The sequence below is a fragment of the Drosophila kikkawai genome, chromosome 3R (assembly GCF_030179895.1).
Source record: "Drosophila kikkawai strain 14028-0561.14 chromosome 3R, DkikHiC1v2, whole genome shotgun sequence".
Classification (NCBI taxonomy): Eukaryota; Metazoa; Arthropoda; class Insecta; order Diptera; family Drosophilidae; genus Drosophila; species Drosophila kikkawai.
Window position 1 is genome coordinate 19,717,438 of NC_091731.1, and position 21,218 is coordinate 19,738,655.

Genomic DNA, 21,218 nt, shown 5'->3' on the forward strand with positions numbered 1-21,218 from the left:
GGGTAGCTATTTCTGAAATTAAGAAAGGCTTCCTATTTAAATTTAAAATATATTTTATGATCGTATGGTATTTATATAGATATATAATTTATGGTAAATTTAACCAAATTTAAAGAATTCAAAAATGTTCTTATATTCTTAGTTGTATTATAAATATTTATGGGTCCCCCTTATATAATAATAGGTATCTAAACAACACACAAAAGTTGAGAAACATTCAAGTACATAATTTGTGTTTTTATATAGAGTATTTTCACACTTTTCAAACACTCGTTTCTGTTATCACATTGAGCTGATACCCAACGTTATCTTTCAAGGTGGGGAATGTTTTCGGATCTTGGTAAACATTATTGCGCTGGAGGGACTTGCTCTTTGTTTATACCCTAATGGAACTCGATTAAACGTCAGAATGAAGCCAATGGACGATTACAGGGATTACAGGGCATCTGGAATAAATTAGGCCTTTGTCATGCCTTCTAATGGGTGAATGAATTCCAGTTCATAGAACTATACATAGGCTGTTTTTGCTGATAAAAAGGGTTTACAACTGTAGTCATAAAATTAGCGCTTGCTTTAACCAACTGTGAACTTTTTCACATCTATTAGTAAATTAACAATGAAAATGTGCTGTTAAGTATAAGCTTGTTCTAGCAATTTATATTCTACATGTTTATAAATTTATAAATAACATGTTTAAACAATTAAATAGATACATTGACCGCGACTGTGCCTTAAACCAACACACAGGAACTCCCCCTGATAAGGGGCGATCACTGGGCATGTTGTTCGCACATCGCAGGGGGTGGGTGGGGGAGCGGACCCAGCCAGATTTCTTATCAGCCCACTCGGGTTGTTTTTGGTCAACGCCAACAGCACTCGGCAAACAGTTGCCGTTCCGCCAGCACAAAGTGCAGTCCTCAGTTCGCTCTACTACTCCTAGAAAGCCAAAATGACAGCGATAGGAAAGATCGGTTTCCTGGGTGGTGGCAATATGGCCAAGGCTTTGGCCAAGGGTTTCCTGGCAGCAGGTGAGTCCAGTCCATTAACCCCATAAACCCTCTCTCCTGTTCTTAAAATTTCACCATAGCATAGATTTTTTACATTTTCTTGATTCTTTTTAGGTTTGGCCAAGCCCAGCACACTGATTGCCAGTGTTCATCCGGCGGATAAGCTCTCCCTGCAGTCTTTCCAGTCGCTGGGAGTTGAGACAGTGACTCAAAACGACCCAGTTGTGGAACGGTCCGAAGTAGTCTTTGTGTCCGTGAAGCCACAAGTGGTGCCCACGGTTTTGGCCGAGATTCAGCCCATCAGCTCCAACAAACTCTTCCTGTCCATCGCCATGGGCATTACCCTGCCCACCATCGAAGCCAGTCTGTCTCACCAAGCTCGAGTCATCCGCGTGATGCCCAATCTTCCAGCCGTGGTCTGTTCAGGCTGTTCGGTTTATGTTCGGGGATCCAAAGCAACCGATGCAGATGCAGAGGTCACTCAGAGACTCCTGCAATCCGTGGGAACCTGTGAGATGGTCGATGAGTCCCAACTGGATGTGGTTACCGCTCTCAGTGGCAGTGGACCGGCCTATGTTTTCGTGATGATTGAGGCGTTAGCAGATGGAGCCGTCCATATGGGGATGCCCAGGGATCTGGCTTACCGGCTAGCCTCCCAAACGGTCCTCGGCGCAGGTCATATGGTGCGAGATAGCGGAATGCATCCCGGACAACTCAAAGACGGCGTCACAAGTCCCGCGGGTTCGACGGCAGCAGCTCTCAGACAACTGGAACTGTCAGGTAAATTGGATTAATGACGCGGATGACGCACTCTTATCGCCTCAAATTCAACCTTTGATTTTGATTGTAGGTTTTCGAGCTGCGGTGGCTGGTGCGGTGGAGCAGGCGACGCTACGATGCCGGCAGATCTCGGGCAAGACGGCGTAGACTTTATGTACACTAGGGTGGGCCGATTTTTATAATAAATTAATATTAGAAAGAAAAATTAAAGGCAGAACTGCACAGTTTGTTTTCCTTAATTTCTAATTATAAACAATCTTCAAATCACCGGTTTGTATATATGGTTTTCAATCGTTCATCTGAGATTAACCCCGTTGTTGATGCCATAATCTGGGTTATTATGATTCGCAGTAATATGAAGGTCGATGTTGCGATATTAAAAACAAGGCAGCACAGCGCTGCTCTTTACTTTCAGAAGCTTAGTGACTAGCCTAGCTAATAACTACATCGAAATCAGCCTAACTGGAACGAGAGAACAACTAGAACTTCTTTTTCTTCTTGGAGCGAGCCAGCTCGTTGAGCTCGCCCTGCTGCACAGAGGCCTCCTGGTAGATGCGTTTGACCTTCTCGTGGCGCTCCTTGTCGCTGTAAATTGAGAAATATAGAATTATTTTTAATTGGAATACACAAAATGTATAGTTTTCTTATGACAAAACCTACCTTTGCAGTGTCTGCTTGAGTTTGAGCTCCTGGACAAAGGCCGTGTCCCTCCGGATCTCTCGAATGGCGCCCTTCTTCTCGCGCTTGATCTTGTGCAGCAACTTGGCCCGCTCCTCCTTGGCCTTGGACATCTTGGGCCGTCGCTTATCATCGTACACCGCCTCGAAACGAGGTTCTAGCAGCCGCAAAGCCTTCGGCTTCCTTTCCGCTGGAGCCAAACGCTTCATTTTCTGCTTAGCCAGCTTTTCGGCCAGTTGAGTGGCTTCCTTGTGGTGGAGCTGGACATGCTCGGGATAGGAATCGAGTGGCAGGCGGACGAGCAATCTAAGGAAGGGTTTGGCCAGATAACAGGCACCTACATGTTCCTCGACCAACTGGAGGGCTTCCTTGATCAGCAGGAGTGTTGCATCCAAAGCTCGCACCTTGAAATCCGGAGTGATTGTTTGGGTCACCAGATCCACAGACTGCAGCGGTTGGCTTTCCAAATCCTTACATTCCTTGCTGTTGGCTGGAAGGGTTAGAAGTTTGCTCAAAGGGCCATCCCGCTCGAACGGCGCTGTGATCTCCAGCTGCTGAACGTCCCGTTTTGGTATGGACATGTGCAGAATACCTTGCAGGAAGTTAAACACGGCTGGGAGCAGTCTCTTGGATTGGGAAACGAACTCCAAGACCACGGAGACCAGGAACAGCCCCATGGATATCTCCTGGCGCGTGCGAACGCGCGCCCTTGAGAGGATGTGTTGCATGAAAATAAAGCAGGGTGTGACCACCGGGTGGCGGAAGTCCGAGGTGGAGTACAGATTGGCCACGAGCTTAAAGTAAACTAGAGTGTCCAGTGACGGATATGTCTTGTGGTTCTTTCTGAACTCCCCGTACTTTTCCTTGATAACCTCTAGCAAGGTATTGGACATCCGTTCCGGATTCAATTGAGTCAAGTCATACAAGTGCGGCATAAGCTGGGAGAGCAGCTGGAAATGCCCGCGGATGTCCTGATCACTGGCATCTTCAAACAAATCCTTGAGGTACTGCAGCAGGAAAGAGTACAACTTGACCACATTCTCGCGGTTCACACCTTCCAGCTTGGGATGATTGCACTTGATAATCCTTTCCACAATTGTCGCCTGCTGGGGAACAGCGTGTTTGGAGAGAAGTGCCGTGAAGTCCTCGTAGGTTTTGGGCATCTTTATGGTAAAGGGTATGCTGGTGTCCATGGAGACAGACGGTTTTTCCCTCTGAGGTTTCTTTTTACTCGACTGTAAGGTGCTTTCAACTTCAGCTTCACTTTCACTATCCGATTCCTTTAAATCGCTCAGATTATCCACATCGGAATCGCTTCCATCATCGGAGTCTTCTTCCTCCTCCCCATCGCTCTCTTCCTCGCCATTTTCCTCATCATTTTCCTGCTCTGCCGCAATATTCTTTTTGCCATTAAGGTGGGTGCCCAGATTTCCATCCAAATCATACGCCAGGGTATCATCGCCCTCATCATCCCCGCCGGCAAGGTAGCCATAACCGTCATCCAGGTCGTCTGCTGACCGATGCTTGGGCTGGTTAATGGAAGCCTCCTCCTCCTCTTCGCCATCCGCGCGCATTCTCCGCAATCTCTCCGCTTCTAGCTTCTCCAAACGGGCCGCCTCCTGTTTGGCCAGCTCGTCGGGATTGATCAGCTTGTCCGTAACACTGCCACGAGGCTCGAAGATCATTTCCTTCAACAACCTGTCGTAGGCATCTGGTGGCGGCTTGGCGTCCTGCTCATCCTTGGTGGCCTTGGCCACCAGCGGCAGTAATAGCTTATAATTGGCATCCAGTTTTTCGGTGAGCTCGTACACCTCGTCTTTTTCCTTGACTATTTCGTTTTTACGACGCTTTTGCTCGGCGATCATTTCCTCGATGGCAGTCTGCCGGTCCTGGACAGTGTCTCCATCCCCTCCGAAGTGGGCAGCAGACGTGAAATCAGCTAAAAGGAAATCCTGGTAAATAAATGTCCAGCAGAAATGTACTTCGTATACTCACCATCCAGACCCTCGTCATCCAGCTCCTCGTCGTCGGATCTTTCGTCTCTGTACTGCTCAATCTCCTCCAGTGTTTGGCCCCTGTGCGTCAGCAGCTCATCGTCGTTCAGATTGAACGTCTCCGCCTTCTGGGACTGTCTCACCTGCGACATCTTCTCGGCCAGGTAACGGGCGTTCATCACAGATTCGGTCAGCTGGTCACCGCTCAGGTGCTTACCGATACGGTTATCCTTGAACCTGTTTGTCTTGTTCTTCACCGCGAACTGCTGGCCCAAGGTCTGGGCTCTCTTCTGCAGAGCCTTCGCCCTGGACACGCCCGGCATTCCCCTGTCATGCTTGCAGATCCTTCCCAGAATCTTGAACTTCTCCTTGTTCACGTGCACATCGAAGGGATTCTGGCCGCGCTTGCTGGACTGAGCCGCGGTGTTGTCGAAGGGATTGGCGGACTTTACCGTCTTCTTGGCGTAAACAGCATCCGCGCTGGCCTTTTTATTCTTCGCCCCCATGTTTTCTTTCAAATTCAGTTTATTAAACTCATTGAGCAAAAGCAAAACAAAAGTACGCCGCACACGTGCAACAGAAAACGATACATACTATCGATATATCGATGTGTTTTCAACTATCGCACGAAAATCATAAAATCGTGGCGTTTCCACTAGACCGCAACTTTTGAATTTTTCTTGAAGCCGATGAAATTTTAGCCCAAAATTAATAATATATAAAATATGTATAAATGTAAAATTCTTTAAAAATCATAATAGAGCAATATAGAGCAATGGTAATGCCAGATATAAGAACTTTATAATTGCATTTATATATATATTATATAGCATTTTAAAAACATTTTAAAATATTTCTTTTTATATTTGGTCTCTCGAAAATTAATAAGAGGCTTACAAAAAAACTTAACTTGATTAACTGTCTAATAAATCCGGCGGATTTTCCTTTTTTGGGCTAGTGTGAATAGGGTTTTAAGTCCCCGCAAGGAAGTGAAAACACGTTAGAAAACACACTACGTCGATAGTATCGATAGTGTCGATGTTTTTGCACTCCGCCATTGAAAATTTTCACACGCAACGCCGCATACTGAAAAAAATATTTTATATTGTTTAAAAGTGCTTTAAACGTGGTCGGAAAACTGTATACTGTGCGTGGTTGTGTTGACCTGAAGAGTGGCGTCAAAGTTGTAGAGAAACAATGAGTGCAACGCCGCCGGACTTACTTTCCTCGGCGGCGGCGGTGGCGGTGGCCCGAGAAGTCTCAGCCGCAGCGAACGGCGGTGGCAGCGGCAGAAGCGGCGCTGATAAGGAGCGTTCGCGGTCCAAGGATCGCAGTAGAGACAAGGATAAGGACAAGGATAGGGACAAGAAGAGGAGGTGAGTTGGCATTGGTTACAAGGAAACAATATATATTCATATATTTGTATGTATATATATTATGTATGCACCAATGTAAAGTACAGAACACTCATTGGGACCATTATTTGGTGTCTTCAATTTTATAATTATTAATTTTTTAATATTTCTTCTTTATATTTCAGGGACAGCAGAGACCGAGACAGTCGGCGACGCGATGACCGCGACAAGGATCGTGATCGGGAACGTGATCGGGATCGTGATCGTGACCGCGACCGGGATCGGGACTCCCGCTCGAATCGCAGTCGTTCACGGAACTACGACGATCACGACAGGCGGAGGAAGCGATCACGCAGCCGGGATCGTGATCGCAAGCGGGATCGGGACCGTGATTCCCGCTCCAGGCGCAGCAGTTCGCGGGGTGGACGTGGTGGAGATGATTACGGCGACCGGAATCGTCGCCGCCGCTCGCGCAGTCGGAGCTATGATCGCCGGCGAAACGATCGCGGTGGACAGCGGGATCAGAGAGATCAGCCGCCTCAAAGGAGCAGCCGAGAGCGCACTCACGTCAATCCCTTTGACACTTCCGGCAATCGGAGTTCGATGAGCTCCTTGAACCAGGAACAGGATCATCCCCGAATCCCCTCGCTCTTCGACAGGCAGCCCCAGGGATTGGATACCATACGGGAGGAGCCACGAGAATCAAGATTTGATCTGTCGCAGACAATTCAGGAGCTAATGGGCAGCGCGGGCAGCAAAGGATTCGCCTCGTTCTTTAGCAACCAGAACAGCAATGACTCCACTAGCAATGGCGCGATCGATAACTCAAGTGAGTATCAAGTAAATCAATTCAATAAATCGATTAATAATGAGCTAACGAATCTCTTGCAGTGGACAGTGCAGCAGAACGAAAGAGGAAGCGCAAGTCCCGCTGGGGCGGAAATGAAAACGACAAGACCTTCATACCGGGCATGCCCACCATCCTGCCGTCCACACTGGATCCAGCCCAGCAGGAGGCCTACCTAGGTAATATTCCAACCCCGGCCACTGCCGATCGCATCCGATCCTGCAACTAAGTTAGCCCTTAAGCACTGCAAAAGTAGTTTATAAGTTTAATGAGAAACAATTATGGATGAAAACAGAGAGTCACAGACAGACAGAGCCACACATGAGAGAGTGAGAGACGCCAGGGAAGAGCAGCGCACGCCCAGAGATCGTAAAGCAACCAAAGGCATCCAAACAAACAAACTGCAACTGAGCAATCTATAATAATCTCTCGTTCTCTTTTTGAAGGGATTCCGGCGTGGCACACATACCATTCGATACGATACGATCCAACAAGAGTTCCGTTCCATTCCAAAACGGCTAGAAACGAAAACATGTGGCTATTCCGCTGTTGTATATTTGCAGAGATTAATGCGCAGTCGAACTAATCAAATTAACCCCCACTCAATTATTAATTAACTCGATTGTAACGGTCGCAGCATTTTCAGTTAGTTTAGGAGCGGACACACGAAAGCGATACAAGTCTCAAATACCCACAATATCATTTGCCCACCCCCCAGATATAATTAATGCATATTTCCTCTCCCCCTTTTTCTAGACAATCAGCATGTAAGACGTTTACTAATGTCGAGGTTGCGCTCGATTTTCTTCCTTCTTCTCTAACGCCTTCTAATTGCAGTTCAATTCCAAATCGAGGAGATCAGCCGCAAGCTGCGCACCGGCGACCTGGGAATCACGCAGAATCCGGAAGAAAGGTTTGAAACAGTTCTCTCTCCCCCCCCCCCACTGACCGAGTCGAGTCTCTGAATCAAAGCTATTGCAAATGCCCAAATGAATACACCAGCCACCAAGCAGCACTTAATATTCTACTAGAATCAAAAAGACGGCGTCCGATCGGGAAGGATGCCAAGGATGTCGTCGTCGTCGTCGTCGGGATTGGTCCTGATTATGAGTCATGAGGCGAACAGGTTTCATTGTGGCATGCCATTGAACTGCGGGGTTCCCACACACAATATATATATATATTTTTTTTGTTATTGTAGACTAAGATCCACTACGTGTTGTGTCACTCAGAATTCGATTGGTTTTAGGTTTTAAATCGGGTGCCTCAGAATACGGTTTGGATTAAATTCTCTGAAATTTATAACAAAAGTAAGCCAGCAAGTGTTAAATCTAGCGAAAAAACTATGCAGTTAAAATATATTAACCTTGAAAATTATAGCATTTAACCCTAAGATATATATATTATCGATATAATCTATAGCGATTTCTGTGGCCCCTTTATTTACTTTCTAATTGAATTCAACAGTTTTTAAGCCAAAATAACGCATTTTTAAATCAGCTAAATTACTTAATTTTTCACATAGTTTAATGGAATTTAAAACCACGATATCTAATGACACAACAGAACACTGATGAGTCTAGGACATCCGATATAAAACATAAAGATATGTTTAACTTAATCTATAACTTTTTGTTGAACGCTAAACAGTCCCATACATACGGTGTATAACGCTGATCCTTGTAGCTAATTTGATAACGAAACTATTTAATGAAAACTAATGACAACTCTTCAAGGGATTCTAGAGGCAGCGATCGAAACAATGATTGATTGATTTGCATCCGAAAAAGGGCAACCAATAAGTAAGCGCCTGGAGATAACATAACCGGAATAGATCCTACATTTACCATTAATGTCCACTCTTCTTTTCTTCCAATAAGCGTCCCAGTAGTTCGGATATCTCTCGCAGAGAAATCCAATCCGGTGCGACAGACACAGACACAGAAACGATATAGAAAGAGCTACCGAATCGAACGAATTAATCAAAATTCTTCTTTTCTCAATTCCTCAGCGAATAATGAATTATATTTCTGCCAGCGCTAATAATAAACCACTTGATTAATGAATTTGATTTGCAACTTACAGCATATTCTCGATAATCGTTATTAGTTAGTACTTTACGATAAGCCCACTAAGTCTAGCGCCAAGAGCAGCACCCTCTTACGTCCCCAGGCTCGAGAACCTTCTCATCAAAGTCGCCTCTTCTCTCTGCTCTTCTCGTCCGCAGGTCACCCTCGCCGGAGCCCATTTACAGTTCTGATGGCAAGCGGCTGAACACCCGTGAGTTCCGCTACCGGAAACGCTTGGAAGAACAGCGACATCAGTTGATAGTCAAAATGCAGACGGTCAATCCGGAGTTTAAGCCACCGGCGGACTACAAGTGAGTGCGGACTACTAGTATCCATTGAACTATTAATTGATTTCCCAATTTCTCCAGACCGCCGGTGACCCGTGTCAGCGATAAAGTGCTGATCCCGCAGGAACAGCATCCGGACATCAACTTTGTGGGCCTGCTGATCGGGCCGCGAGGCAATACGCTCAAAGCTATGGAGAAGGATACGGGCGCCAAGATCATAATTCGCGGCAAGGGATCGGTGAAGGAGGGCAAGGTGGGCCGCAAGGATGGTCAACCGTTGCCGGGCGAGGACGAGCCCCTGCATGCGTTCATCACCGCACCCAATCCGGAGGCGGTGCGCAAGGCGGTGGACAAGATCAAGGACGTAATACGGCAGGGCATCGAGGTACCAGAGGGCCACAACGATCTCCGCCGAATGCAGTTGCGAGAGTTGGCCCAGCTCAATGGAACGTTGCGCGAAAATGACATCCAACGGTGTACGTGCGGCTCCACGGACCACAAGTCGTGGCAGTGTCCAGACAAGCCGATTATCACAAACACCATAGTGTGCACCTCATGCGGCGGGACAGGCCATCTGACCAAGGATTGTCGCAACAAGCGCCCGGGATCCGGAGCACCGGGCATGGCCTGTGAGGATACCCAGGCGAAGATCGACGAGGAGTACATGAGCTTAATGGCAGAGCTCGGAGAGGGACCGCCGCCATCAGCCGCACCAGCAACCAAGCCGGATCCGCCCGCAAACAGTGGTCCTCAGTTGCACCGGGCCAGCTACAGCATCTTTGATAAGAAGCCCTCGCAGTTGCAGGCCATCCAGTCACCGCCGAGCAGCTCCTCGTCGCGAGATCACCAGCGCGACATGGGCGGATGGGGTGCGACGGGGCACGAGCACGGCCTGGGCATGGAGCACGGTATGGGGATGGAGCAGCACGCTCACGGCTTGGCAGCGATGGATCACGGCATGAGTGTGGGCATGGAGCACGCGATGTCGGCCTATTTGCCGGCGCCTGGCACCCAAGCGCCACCACCAATGCCGCCACCGCTAATGCCATGGATGAGTGCACCGCAGCCGCCGCCACCGGCAACGGAGCCGCTGAATCCACCCATACCGGGCACATTGCCACCGCTCATACCGCCACCGCCGGGCACTAGTGCTCCACCCATGCCGCCGTGGGGCGGTGGCGGCTACAGTGGTTGGGGCAGCGGCTATGCTCCGCCACCACCTCCACCCTGTGGCCCGCCGCCACCAGCCTTGAGCTTGTCGCAGCCGCCGCCACCACCACCGCCCTCCGCTTGAGCTTTGGGACTAGACGCCGCTGCTGATGACCGCATGAGACTGTCGCTGCAATCAATTAATTATGTAATCCTAATCCAAGACCACAAGATAGTCGCTTTCCCTACAACTCACCATAATCGAGACGAACCTACAAAACTAATTTGTATTTAATGATGCTTAAAAATAAAGGACGCAATTAAATAGTTCATTATCAAATTAAATCACAATGTATGGGGATTTTAATGAGCCTGGTTGAGGGATTGAGCCTACAGAAAAAGTCTAAATATAATATTTATCACCATTTGATCTCTATAACTTATAATAATGATTACGGTTCCTGTTTAATATCCCTCTAAATTATCTAGTAATCAATAAATATCGATTTAGTCTCGATGAATTAATAGTCACCCCTTCCTAAGATTAATTTGTTAAACTTGCAACTAGAATAATTTTCCTCTTTATTAGCTGGGAGTCTTTTGTTTGTGGTGAATGTTTCTTCAGGCGCGTTTAGAAGGTATCAAACGATCTCTTAGCCGTGCTTGGTGAAGTACTTCTTGGACTCCTCCACATCGGGCTTGATGGTGGCCGGGTTCGTCTTGGGGTTCCAGTTGGCCGGGCACACCTCTCCGTGCTGTTCGACAAATTGGAAGGCCTTGATGAGACGCAGTACCTCATCAACGGAACGGCCAACGGGCAGGTCGTTAATGGAGTACTGGCGCAGGATACCATTGGGATCGATGATGAAGGTGCCACGCAGCGAGATACCCTCCTTATCCAGCAGCACATCGTAGTCGGCGGAGATCTTCTTGGTCAAATCGGAGAGGAGCGGATACTTGAGCTGGCCAACACCGCCGTTCTTGCGGTCCACATTGCACCAGGTCAGGTGGCTGAAATGTGAGTCCACGGACACGCCCAAAACCTCGGTATTGATGTCGTGGAACTCCTTGATCCGCTCGCTAAATGCAACGATTTCCGTGGGGCAAACGAATGTGCTGTGGAGGATGGAAGCATAGGTCAGTGGACAAGCCAACACAGGATGGTGCAGACATACAAATCGAGTGGGTAGAAGAACAGCACCAGGTACTTGCCCCTGTAGTCCTCCAGTTTCACCTCCTGGAAGTTGTTGCCCACCACGGCCAGACCCTTGAAATCGGGTGCCGGCTGCTGGACACGAACCGCAGCCAGGGGAGCCGCTGGAAGAAGAGATTAGGATTCAGTTAGTTCGTTGGAAATGTCTAAAATATGTGTAACTCACTCTGATGCAGGAGTCGGGCGGCAAGCTGTTTCTGCTGGCGCAAAATGCCCTTGCCAAGCAGCGGCACCTGCAAGGCATATTAAAACGAAATTAATTCAATATCCGAAGGCGGTTTCAACAAATTACGTAATCGCCGTGGCATGTTTTCGAAAAATATACGGCTCATTGACCAACTTACGTTGCGCAAAAGTGTGCGTCCCACGAAAGACATCTTGTTATTTTGCAATCTTAATTATTACGTACTGATAAGGGCTTTTTAAGTCCGGATTCGCGGAGCCGGCTGAATTTTTTAACAATCTAAAAAGTAAAAACAAAACTGACAGTGAGACCAGTACCGAGAATTTTCCAAAATCCGTATGAATATATCGATATATTTTCTAAAAGCGGCAGCTTTGGTTGCTTTTGAGGGAATAGTCTGGCAACGCCTAACCTTGCGTAAGGTTTTCATTACGTTACGTAGAGTTATCGATAAGTTATTGGCGGAAAATTTAAAAATAATTGTGACTTTCTTAGAAGTATTAAAATTTGATTTGATTAAATTGAAAGCCTAAGATGTTATACTTTGGATGTCCCAGGAATACAAATTAGATGATTTTATATTACTAAATCCCGAATAATGGTTAAAAAAGTGATGGTTTAATCACATAAGTTTAGTTTAATTACATACTGGATGACTGGAGCTATCATCCAGCTTCCCTTTCCTCACATGCAAACTCTGTTATAAAAAGAAACACCTCCCCTTTATATCGTTTATAAGCCCATTTCTTTGCAGCTCAGCGCAATGTCCTGCTTTGTCCATTGTCCACTGGGGGAAATGAGTATCCTCATACCGTCGCGGATAATGGAAAGTGTAGCAAAATATTTACCACGCACTGCACACGCCACACAATGGTAATGAGCTGCTTACCCGTCCAACTATTTGCACTACATGTGTTTTGTTCGCCGCTCGTTAATCCACTAAATGCCCGAAAGCGGCTCAGATCCCTCTTGAACTACGGGACCCTGGCCCTCTTCAAGGAGGGCTTCCTTTCGTTTCGTTTTGGTTGAGGTTTTGTCCCATTGCCAGGCTACAATGCCCCGATCTAGATACTTTTGTATCCTGCGAGATGCCGCCGCATTCGGATCGAGAATCGGAACAATGAACAATGGCGCAAGATATGTGTGGCATGCAGGGGCAAACAAATATTTTTGCATATTTGCACGGATATGTTGGCAAAACATCTGACGGATGGCGGAACGCCCACACACTTAGTTCTCCTGGCCCATTGCCATTGCTATTTCCATATCCATTGCCATCTCTCTGATCTCAACGGGGATTTTTCCAGCCTCGGCTCTGTTTTGCTCTGCTCCGTTCTGTTGATGGTCCGCCAATGGCGCTCGACTCTCTTACTTTCCCGCAATTAGTCAATTCCCATGTTTGCAATTACGCTCGGTTCCTCCCCCAACTTTTTGCATCCCCCTGACGGGGGTGGCATACCTCTCGCCCTTCCATGGCCTGCACGCTTTTTACAATTTTCGCTGCTTTTCATCTGTAATTTGGCGCAAATTACGATCTCCAAGTGGCTGTCCGTCCTTATGGCCATTGCCATTCCCCAAATTCACACTTGAAAATAAAATTTGTATTCATATTAATAAATTTTAAATAATATAAAAACGCGTAAGTCCTTTTTTAAGCTACAAAATGTATGCCTAAATACTCCTTTCTGGGCTTTATTTTTACATACATTTCCTGGTTTAACTTAAGAATTTTCATATTTATTTTTCAGTAATGCTTTACCTAAAATATCAAGATTTTCGTTTAGTGTATTCGGTCGTTAACTTGTTTATGAGTTGGCGACTGGGCGCTGGGGTCGTGGGGTGCGTTAAAAGGCAGCGCGCTAAGTAATTACGGTCGGCAGCTCGCTGAGGTCCCCGAAAAGTGTGTGTGGGTGTTTTTGTGTGTATTCCACGGATTTCCAGGAACTCCCCGCGCGCACGCTTGGCAAATCCGTGGCCCTGCACTAATTCCCAGACAGTTGGACTACTTTTACCAATTAAAAGTGCACGTCGCTTTGTCTGCTAGGGTCCAGACCCGGTAGCCGGTAGCCGTATATGTATCGCTTTCAATCCGCTGCTTGCCTGGCCCGCCCGCAGGATTTGCGCAGATTTACATAATTTAAACAAACACTTGAGCACTTGAGGCAGCATCGCTCGTGTGCCGCACTCGCAGGATCTCGGGGCCGAGGAGTTTCGGGCGGATTCTCGGGGATTCTCTGAAGGCGTTGACGACATTCACACGCACCGCTCCTTGCCGGATCCCTAGAGCCCATCTCCTTGCGCTTTCATTGTGGCCCAGATGCCGTCATATTAGCACAAATCTGCTTAGGTTTTTGTTAGCATCTCGAGTGCTGGTGCTGGCCCAGATTCGGAGGATCTTGATTTGTGACAATTGTCACAATGCCGGGGCTTAGGGCCTCTCGAGTCTCGGATCTGGAGCATCGAGGTGAGGATGCCGAGTGCTGGTTCTCCTGTTCGGGGCAACGCGTAATCCTGATGCAAATCTAGCTAATGTGATTCGTATCGGTAGCAGCTCCCGTACTCCTATAGCTGCTATATCTGTATCTGTGTCCTTCGCCATCTTTATCGCCTTGCCATTTGCCGCTCTGATGTTCTTTTTTAACACTTTTGTGTTTGGAAATTCGAGATGCTTGCCGCCAGTTAATTAAGAAAGTGCGCAAGCAGAAAAAGGACACAAAGGCATTGCATTACAGCCGTGAGAGTTCGGTTCCGCCAAAGGAGGCCCTTCTTCACACCTGCTTTGGCTTAGAAATGGAAAGGGATTTACTTGTTTATTTCTTAAAATTCTATAAATGTTGTTTAATTTAAATATCAAAATAAAACGGAATTAGCCAGGATAGCTTCTATCGCATCCACTCCTGGGCAGCCAAGTGAAATGCATTAAAATGGCGTTAAAATGACTGCCATTGATTTCTCTGTCATTGGTAAGTAGCTGTGGTATTTTTGTTATTGCAACAATTTGAATACATTTATAAAAAGCTCCCGACTCCGGACCATTAATAATAATTGCTGTGATTTAAATTTTAATGGCAATTGTTGGTAAACAAGAGCGAAGCACACAGCACACAGCTGGAAGTCCCGGAGCAGTGCCTTTCGACCCAGTTAATATGTATTTATTGCAATGGAAAATTATGTGTCATCGATGCGGAGAGGGCAAACAGCTAAAATGCATTTGGGAAATTGTAATAGTCACAATACCTGGACTTTGATTTTAATATGGAAATCAAATCAAAGACGAAATACTATTTTTCATAAATAAAGATTGATTTTAAAGAGTATTTGAAGTGTTACACAAATTTCTAAAAATTGTTAATGAATAGGTTTCCAATAAAAAGGCCTTATAGGGACATGTTCCCCATATTATATTTTATTTTCCTGATAAACTGGCATCTATAATAAAATGTGTTGCATGTTGAACTTGTGCAACATAAATGCGTGTTGTTCAACATGCTCCTAGCAGCATTTTCTTACAAATATTTTCTTAGGGAGATCCCCTTGTAAAATTAAATTTTTAGTACGAAGTAATCCGTTAATAAAAGCATAATTATGCTATCCTATAACTTTATCGCTTACATCTTATTAAGGTGTCTCACTTAACTCAAGCTGTAATCAAAAGTTACCTCACTTTGCAATAGAAAATTGTAATTTAATTTACATATACAAATTATAGCCCCGCCCCTTGGCACGCTTTTGCTGATTTTCAAAGCAATCGCAACAATTCAATCACTTTGATGTTTTTCAACCCACAAAACGAGCGCCCCGGCCCTGGCGCTGGCCTGCCTGCCGCCCAGACAGGCCACGCCACCGCCTCCTCCACAAGCGGGGGTACGTATGTTAACGCCCAGTTTCAGACATTTAAGCGCCCATAGTCGTCGCTTTTTAAACATCAATGCGATTGCATTTACCCCATCTGCTGTTTCAGCTTCGATCCCAGCACCCTCGACACTCGTCCATCCATCCTGTGAACAGGACCTGCCGTCAAACAGCATGTAATTTCTTTAATGGTTTTTCCCACTCACACTCTCCTCGTTCGCTGGTGCCGCAATTCCCAACGAGTGTGTCCGAAAATAAATAAAAATCAAATTTCAAATGAATTAAGGTGCCAAAAATCAAAGACTGGGAAAACAAGTGGAAAATTTTAGACAACGGTTGGAGGAGTATGACGAATAATAAGGCTGTTTTGTTAGCAATTAATTGAAAATAAATATAAGAAAAATTAGTTAAATCAACAACCACATTTTTATAAATTATTAAAGCAAAATATTAACGGAAAAGGGTTGATTACTTTTTTTAAAGAGTTATTTTCCCATCACTTTTCATCTTAGCTTATGCTTTGGCTTGTAAAAGGGATAGTAAATAACATAGTTCTTATGGGAACATCAATTTCATATTCACCAACTTATTCCCTGTTCTCAGCACTCCCATAAAAATCGGTTATTATAATTGAAGTATATCAAACCGTAAAATGTTTACAATTTAATTACACTCTGAAGTAGCTCGGCCAGGTTCGTGTGCTCCTCCTGTGTGTTTGTGTGCCTAAACGCATTAAAACACTTCATTATGCCTAATCCTGTGTGACGTAACAAAAGCCAGACACGCACACGCATACGCACACCCAAGCTTCGCCCGGAGAACCCTTCTGGACGAGCATATGCCACTCGACTACACTTGAGCAACTCTATTAACAAGGCGGGGACGACTCCAGGAAGGGGTGAAAACGTGTACCATTGAAACTACTCTCTGCCGGGGCATCCGGATCTCGGGCTTGGACTCGCTTTAATGGCGGTGAGGCTACACGCTGGCATTTGCATGTGAGAGGCGGAACAGGAGCCGGGAATCACGGCCTGTCAGAAACCATAAAGTGTGTAAATACCTTGTTTCAACTTTGTAGTTACCCCGGTTACACGGGGAGAATTAATTCAATTAAGCCAATTTTCCTATCAAATTAAGTCAAGTAGGAATATATAAATATTATTCATTATGATTAAAAATATCTTCATAAATAGTTTATGCAATTTAAATTAATATAAATAAAAATCAACCAAGAAGTCGCATATCTCGTGGTTTCTCTTACACTTGGACACTGTCTAATCCTATTTTATTTAGTTAACAATTATATGTTATGTATATTATTTATTAAATTATAATATATCATCGATTTCCCTCTCTGTATTGAAGGTATCCCTGACATTCAGAGGCCGCGCACGTGTTGTGAGGCACTCAACCACTTTGATTTCCGCGTTGTTTGCCATTAATTTTACGCCTGATTTCAAGCCGTGCAGTATGCTTTCTGATTGATAAAAATCTCACGGGCAGCTGCCCTTAGGGTAACGAACAATAAGCGTTTCATAAACTATGGGCATATTAATTTAATTTCATTTTCTCGATCCTCTCGGGCCAAGTGAACAGTTTGCCATGTGTTGGGCCAACAGGCCACACGCCCTAAACTGTTCACTTGGCCGGGGAGCTAGACTATATCTGGCTATATCCATCGGCAGCTAACTAAAGTTGATCACATAATTGCCGGAATCTCAGCTCGATCCGCTTGAGTTTGGCTCAGACTGGCGCCGAGCGACTCAGGATCGAAGTCGAGTCCCGTTCTCGACCATTTTAATTGCAATAATAAATCTGGCCTGCTTTGGGAAAGTGCCTGCCAATGCAAATGCGGGGAAGGTTGGGAAAAGTCGGACCGAAGGGCAGAAAATATCCGGGAAGGTTGGGAAGGGAAGGGTGCAGCAATCGCGCATATCTTAAGCCGATCTAATGCCGATATCCCAGGTATATATCACTGCTACCGTTTTCGCTACCTTCGTTCTGTGCGTCTGGCTGCTCCGTTGTGTTGGCAACAAATTGGATTACAATTAAATTGCATTTACATGCTCCGCCTTTGTTTGTCCCGGAGACTCTCAATTAAAACTTTTCCATATTTCTCTATATTTTTTTGATATGGAAACCTCGGTACGTCCAGCTGTGCTCGGTTTGAGATTTGCCCGATAATTGGATAGGATCGCACAGACCGAGGACTGATACTGGGAAACAGTATCATTAGGAGTTGTGAGGAATGTAACAATAAGATCTGGATTAATAGTAGATGTAAATATTTGGGGTATTATTAAATGAAGTAGACTACCTTTTGGTTGTTTCCCTATTCATTTCCTGTTTTATAATAATATCCTTTAACTATTTTAACTCCTGGCTTCTTTGGTGGCAATAACCCCACACAAATCCAGCCATAATGCATCATCATTAGCCAAGTCCAAAGAGCCCTTTTTGGGCATCGCTCCTTCGACGACTCCTTCCTTTGTGCTGTGATTGCGTTGGCTTTTAACATTCGCCCGAAAAATAATTGAATTGTTCTTCGTTATTTATTTTATTATTTTGCTTGTCTCTTATTATTGTTCAGCTTACTTTGGGCCGAACCCACACACCCACAGACACACACAGAGCCAATGGCATCACTATCATCCAGGGCCAGCTCTATGAGCCATGGTTTCTGTGGGTAAAATTGGCGGAGAATGGCTCCGGAGGTGGAGGAGGTGGGTGGGTCTGAATGCGGAGCTGGCTCTAGATGGGTAGCACTTTTGCGCCATCAAAACGGCGCGTCATAAAATACGTTGCATTTGCCATTTACGATGTGATTTCCGTTTTATCTTTGTTTCCCCCGTTTTCTTTTTTCTTTTTTGTGCTGCTGTCTTGCTTTTGCGTGGCTTTGTTCTTGTGCTTCTTCGTTGCGGCTTTGTGGTGGGTGGTTAGGGGTACACTGAGAGAAAATCAGCAACATATATTCGGGTTTGTTTAAAGAATAAGCATTTATTAAGGTTTTAAACATTATTTCTTGAAAGGAACTAATTGTCTCTCGTGTAATTGTGATCCCCATGAAAATGAAAGCAACAAGTATTATTAGTGGTCCGGCAATACACGATCTAAACTTACGAAATTCAAATTACAACAAACTAACTGATGTGGAAAATCATTTGTTTCTTGTTTTATTGACGATCCTGGCACATAAGACAGAAATCTTTTCCCTTTGAATCCCCAACTCGCCAACGGGGGAAAGGAAGTATTACTATCTACCTGTTTAATTTTTTAAATTATAATTATTGTTATTTATTTATGTATGTCTTTTGCTCTTATATAGCTGGACTCGCAGCAAACTGTGTATCGCGGGCATCCTCTCAAATCTTTTCAACATAAATCAAAATTATTTATGTACAGGCAAATTATTGGCCTCACTGATAGCTTGAAAGTTCTTAGAAATTGTTTCGATTTTTTTTTAAGAACAACTAATAAAACTACAAAATAATATTCTGAATCATTTAAATCAAACATTTTCAAAACATTTTTGTACGATTTTTTTGATTCGCTGGTATTTTTAATCATTTAGAAGATCTCCCAAATGACCCAAAGCTTAGCCATTTATAAAACGTGTCATCATATTGTTGGTTAATTATTAATAAACAGAATTTCAATATATGTATATGTACAATATATACATTTTACACATAAATGTGTTTATACCATGTTTCGAAGCCACGAGAATGACCCAACTCTATTTAACATTTCGGATTTCCAAACCTCCAAGACATTTTTAATGGCATCTCAGATCAATTTAAGATAACTTGGATGTATTTTGGCTCAGTGCAGCAGGACTTCGTGCTGATACCATTGGGGATTTTGCGCACAAAGCAGTGCGAAATTGAATGTGGGATTTGGCAAAGAGATAGACGGGCGGCGCGCCCCTCTGTGGGCTGTATTTGCGTGGGGTTGGTAATTTTATTGCGATGCTTTTTATGATGTGGCGACAAATTGATATTTCCCCTTGACCGGGAACGAGCGGGGGCGGACGGAGCAAGTGACTGGCCGCCGCCTTTGAGGGCCAATTGAGCTGCACGGCAGAAACCGCAACGGTCCTGCCTCCTTCTAATGCCGCCAGGACACATGAAGCACTCTGGGCGGTCGGCCGCCCGCTGAGTCGCCCCGCTCGTCGTCTTATAAAATAATTAAGTCTTAGCCTCTATTTGTCCCCTTTGTCTGTCGGCGCGGCGGTTTGTGTGTGTTTGTTGTTCGGGTGTCCGTTGTGCGTGCGCATCCTAGCGAAATTAAGGACTTTAGCGCGATTTTCGCCATGTTTGCCGCTGCCATTGTCTGTGTGCCGACACAGGGATCTCCCGTTAAATTTGAAACTTTTACTTTTCCCCTCTCCACCTCGCTGACTCGCGGCCATTCATTCAGCGGGCTCGGCTTTATTCCGTTTTCCTTCTGCTGAAATCAACTGTAAGTTAATCGCATTAATCCCCGATCGTCTTTCAAGTGGATCCTTTGCGATCCTTTTGCCGGCAAAGCATTCAATTGCGAAATAACAAAGGTTTCCGAGAAGGGTTTGCCATGCACATCGGTCTAAAAATTGGCTGAATTCGATACTTGGAGCAGCCGCAAGATGGCTGAATTATGCAAATTTAGGAAGTAGCAGACGTGGCGTATAAGTGATATTTTGGGAAGAGTTGAATCTTGGTAATGTTTTAATCAATGTTTAATTTACAATTTATAAACATTTTACCAAAGATTTGACCACTCTTTTAAAATGGATTTTTCGTACAGCCTTTTTGAAGTAATTTCTAAAAGCTGCCTGAAATATGTTAATGTTACAAGTAATAGGCATAAAGTGCAATTGCAATTGTTAATATTTTATTTAAATGATAATAATAATATATTAAAGAGTCCGAAATGTTTTAAACTCCATGTTTTTCTTATTTGCAGACTAAAATATTAATAGGATGACTGCAAATTAAATCATTTTCCTTTTCGCCTGGGCGGCTCGGGGTCCATAACGCTGAGGTCATTATCCTGTGAATTCACAATAATTAAATTAAAATAAATACGTATCATTGCGTCATGAACTCACAGTTTCAACAGCGCAGCATATCAAATCATCGGGACATTGTGGACCGAGCGAACGTAACTCTACTTTTGATCCGCACACATTCTCCTCGACACAGACGTTTTCATTGTTTCTTCCGCAATATTGTTGTATCTGTTTAAATAAAACAAAATTTAATTGAAATTATTAAAACTGTTATCAAAACACAGGTCTTTTGCACTTACTTCGTTGATCCGGCAGCAAACTTGTTTGGATGGACATCCGGCTCCAATTGAGCGATAATCTATCAAAGTTTGGCAGTCTTTCTTATCAACACACTTGTATTCTCTATCTGATTCGCAAGTGATCGATGCTTGGGCGATTCCCAGTAAAGCTGAGATAGTCAGAAGAAGAGCAACTTTCCACTGTGATGCCATTCTGCAAGGTTCGAGTGTTGACTGATACGGTCTGAGAGCTCTGCGATGTTTTTATAGCCATTCGGGGCTTAAGCGATAAGCGATGTCCGTTGACCTTTTCAATGAGCAAATGAATATTTGTCACAGATTTTTTGAGAGTTCTGCGAATTTTTAAATGATTATTCCGCAGAATTCCAGCAGCTATTAGAAAAACCTTATTTACATTTATATTTTAGAGCTGTATTTATTAGCTATAGATTTTATATGCACACAAACTCTCTTTGAAACGTTTACTTATTTTAAGTAATAATTATTGAACTGTAATTCAGACACTTTATTTTGT

General features: G+C 44.7%; 5 protein-coding genes across 7 annotated transcripts; 2 read left to right on the forward strand and 3 right to left on the reverse strand.

Annotated features, from left to right (window-relative positions):
- Positions 1–868: 868 nt before the first annotated feature.
- Positions 869–2,004, forward strand: P5cr-2 (Pyrroline-5-carboxylate reductase-like 2). Its single transcript, XM_017168156.3, has 3 exons — positions 869–1,028; positions 1,122–1,787; positions 1,858–2,004. The coding sequence occupies exons 1-3, from the start codon at positions 950–952 to the stop codon at positions 1,932–1,934; spliced, it is 822 nt and encodes a 273-aa protein (XP_017023645.1). The 5' UTR covers positions 869–949; the 3' UTR covers positions 1,935–2,004.
- Positions 2,005–2,161: 157 nt separating this feature from the next.
- Positions 2,162–5,032, reverse strand: l(3)07882 (Nucleolar protein 14 homolog l(3)07882). The gene is made up of 3 exons (XM_017168155.2): positions 4,461–5,032; positions 2,448–4,404; positions 2,162–2,372 (listed from the first exon to the last, which is right to left on the reverse strand). The coding sequence occupies exons 1-3, from the start codon at positions 4,963–4,965 to the stop codon at positions 2,267–2,269; spliced, it is 2,568 nt and encodes an 855-aa protein (XP_017023644.1). The 5' UTR covers positions 4,966–5,032; the 3' UTR covers positions 2,162–2,266.
- A 472-nt stretch (positions 5,033–5,504) lies between these two features.
- On the forward strand, positions 5,505–10,500 carry SF1 (splicing factor 1). 3 transcript variants are annotated; one of them, XM_017168104.3, is made up of 6 exons: positions 5,505–5,835; positions 6,000–6,643; positions 6,706–6,840; positions 7,499–7,574; positions 8,889–9,041; positions 9,099–10,499. In XM_017168104.3, the coding sequence occupies exons 1-6, from the start codon at positions 5,657–5,659 to the stop codon at positions 10,309–10,311; spliced, it is 2,400 nt and encodes a 799-aa protein (XP_017023593.1). In that variant the 5' UTR covers positions 5,505–5,656; the 3' UTR covers positions 10,312–10,499. The 3 variants fall into 3 exon arrangements, 2 of the variants coding, with proteins under 2 accessions (XP_017023593.1, XP_070142628.1); XR_011445114.1 differs by lacking the exon at positions 7,499–7,574 and having other exon boundaries at positions 9,099–9,238; XM_070286527.1 differs by lacking the exons at positions 5,505–5,835; positions 6,000–6,643; positions 7,499–7,574 and having other exon boundaries at positions 6,711–6,840; positions 9,099–10,500.
- A 231-nt stretch (positions 10,501–10,731) lies between these two features.
- Positions 10,732–11,889, reverse strand: Prx3 (Peroxiredoxin 3). Its single transcript, XM_017168107.3, has 4 exons — positions 11,724–11,889; positions 11,546–11,612; positions 11,342–11,483; positions 10,732–11,282 (listed from the first exon to the last, which is right to left on the reverse strand). The coding sequence occupies exons 1-4, from the start codon at positions 11,754–11,756 to the stop codon at positions 10,820–10,822; spliced, it is 705 nt and encodes a 234-aa protein (XP_017023596.1). The 5' UTR covers positions 11,757–11,889; the 3' UTR covers positions 10,732–10,819.
- Positions 11,890–20,321: 8,432 nt separating this feature from the next.
- LOC108075485 (uncharacterized) lies at positions 20,322–20,906 on the reverse strand. The gene is made up of 3 exons (XM_017167939.2): positions 20,705–20,906; positions 20,505–20,633; positions 20,322–20,446 (listed from the first exon to the last, which is right to left on the reverse strand). Exons 1-3 carry the CDS (start codon positions 20,894–20,896, stop codon positions 20,393–20,395), a joined length of 375 nt encoding a protein of 124 aa, XP_017023428.1. The 5' UTR covers positions 20,897–20,906; the 3' UTR covers positions 20,322–20,392.
- Positions 20,907–21,218: the final 312 nt, after the last annotated feature.

Excerpts from the sequence above, each read along its gene's own strand:
- P5cr-2 (XM_017168156.3), top strand. The coding sequence starts at position 950 with ATGACAGCGATAGGAAAGATCGGTTTCCTGGGTGGTGGCAATATGGCC. Across the intron at positions 1,029-1,121 it reads CAAGGGTTTCCTGGCAGCAG|GTTTGGCCAAGCCCAGCACA; the intron begins GTGAGTCCAGTC and ends GATTCTTTTTAG. Across the intron at positions 1,788-1,857 it reads CAGACAACTGGAACTGTCAG|GTTTTCGAGCTGCGGTGGCT; the intron begins GTAAATTGGATT and ends TTTTGATTGTAG.
- SF1 (XM_017168104.3), top strand. The coding sequence starts at position 5,657 with ATGAGTGCAACGCCGCCGGACTTACTTTCCTCGGCGGCGGCGGTGGCG. Across the intron at positions 5,836-5,999 it reads GATAGGGACAAGAAGAGGAG|GGACAGCAGAGACCGAGACA; the intron begins GTGAGTTGGCAT and ends TTTATATTTCAG. Across the intron at positions 7,575-8,888 it reads ACGCAGAATCCGGAAGAAAG|GTCACCCTCGCCGGAGCCCA; the intron begins GTTTGAAACAGT and ends TCTCGTCCGCAG.
- Prx3 (XM_017168107.3), bottom strand. The coding sequence starts at position 11,756 with ATGTCTTTCGTGGGACGCACACTTTTGCGCAAC. Across the intron at positions 11,613-11,723 it reads GACGCACACTTTTGCGCAAC|GTGCCGCTGCTTGGCAAGGG; the intron begins GTAAGTTGGTCA and ends TATGCCTTGCAG. Across the intron at positions 11,484-11,545 it reads CGCCCGACTCCTGCATCAGA|CGGCTCCCCTGGCTGCGGTT; the intron begins GTGAGTTACACA and ends CTCTTCTTCCAG.
- LOC108075485 (XM_017167939.2), bottom strand. The coding sequence starts at position 20,896 with ATGGCATCACAGTGGAAAGTTGCTCTTCTTCTGACTATCTCAGCTTTA. Across the intron at positions 20,634-20,704 it reads TTTGCTGCCGGATCAACGAA|ATACAACAATATTGCGGAAG; the intron begins GTAAGTGCAAAA and ends TTATTTAAACAG. Across the intron at positions 20,447-20,504 it reads TATGCTGCGCTGTTGAAACT|GATAATGACCTCAGCGTTAT; the intron begins GTGAGTTCATGA and ends GTGAATTCACAG.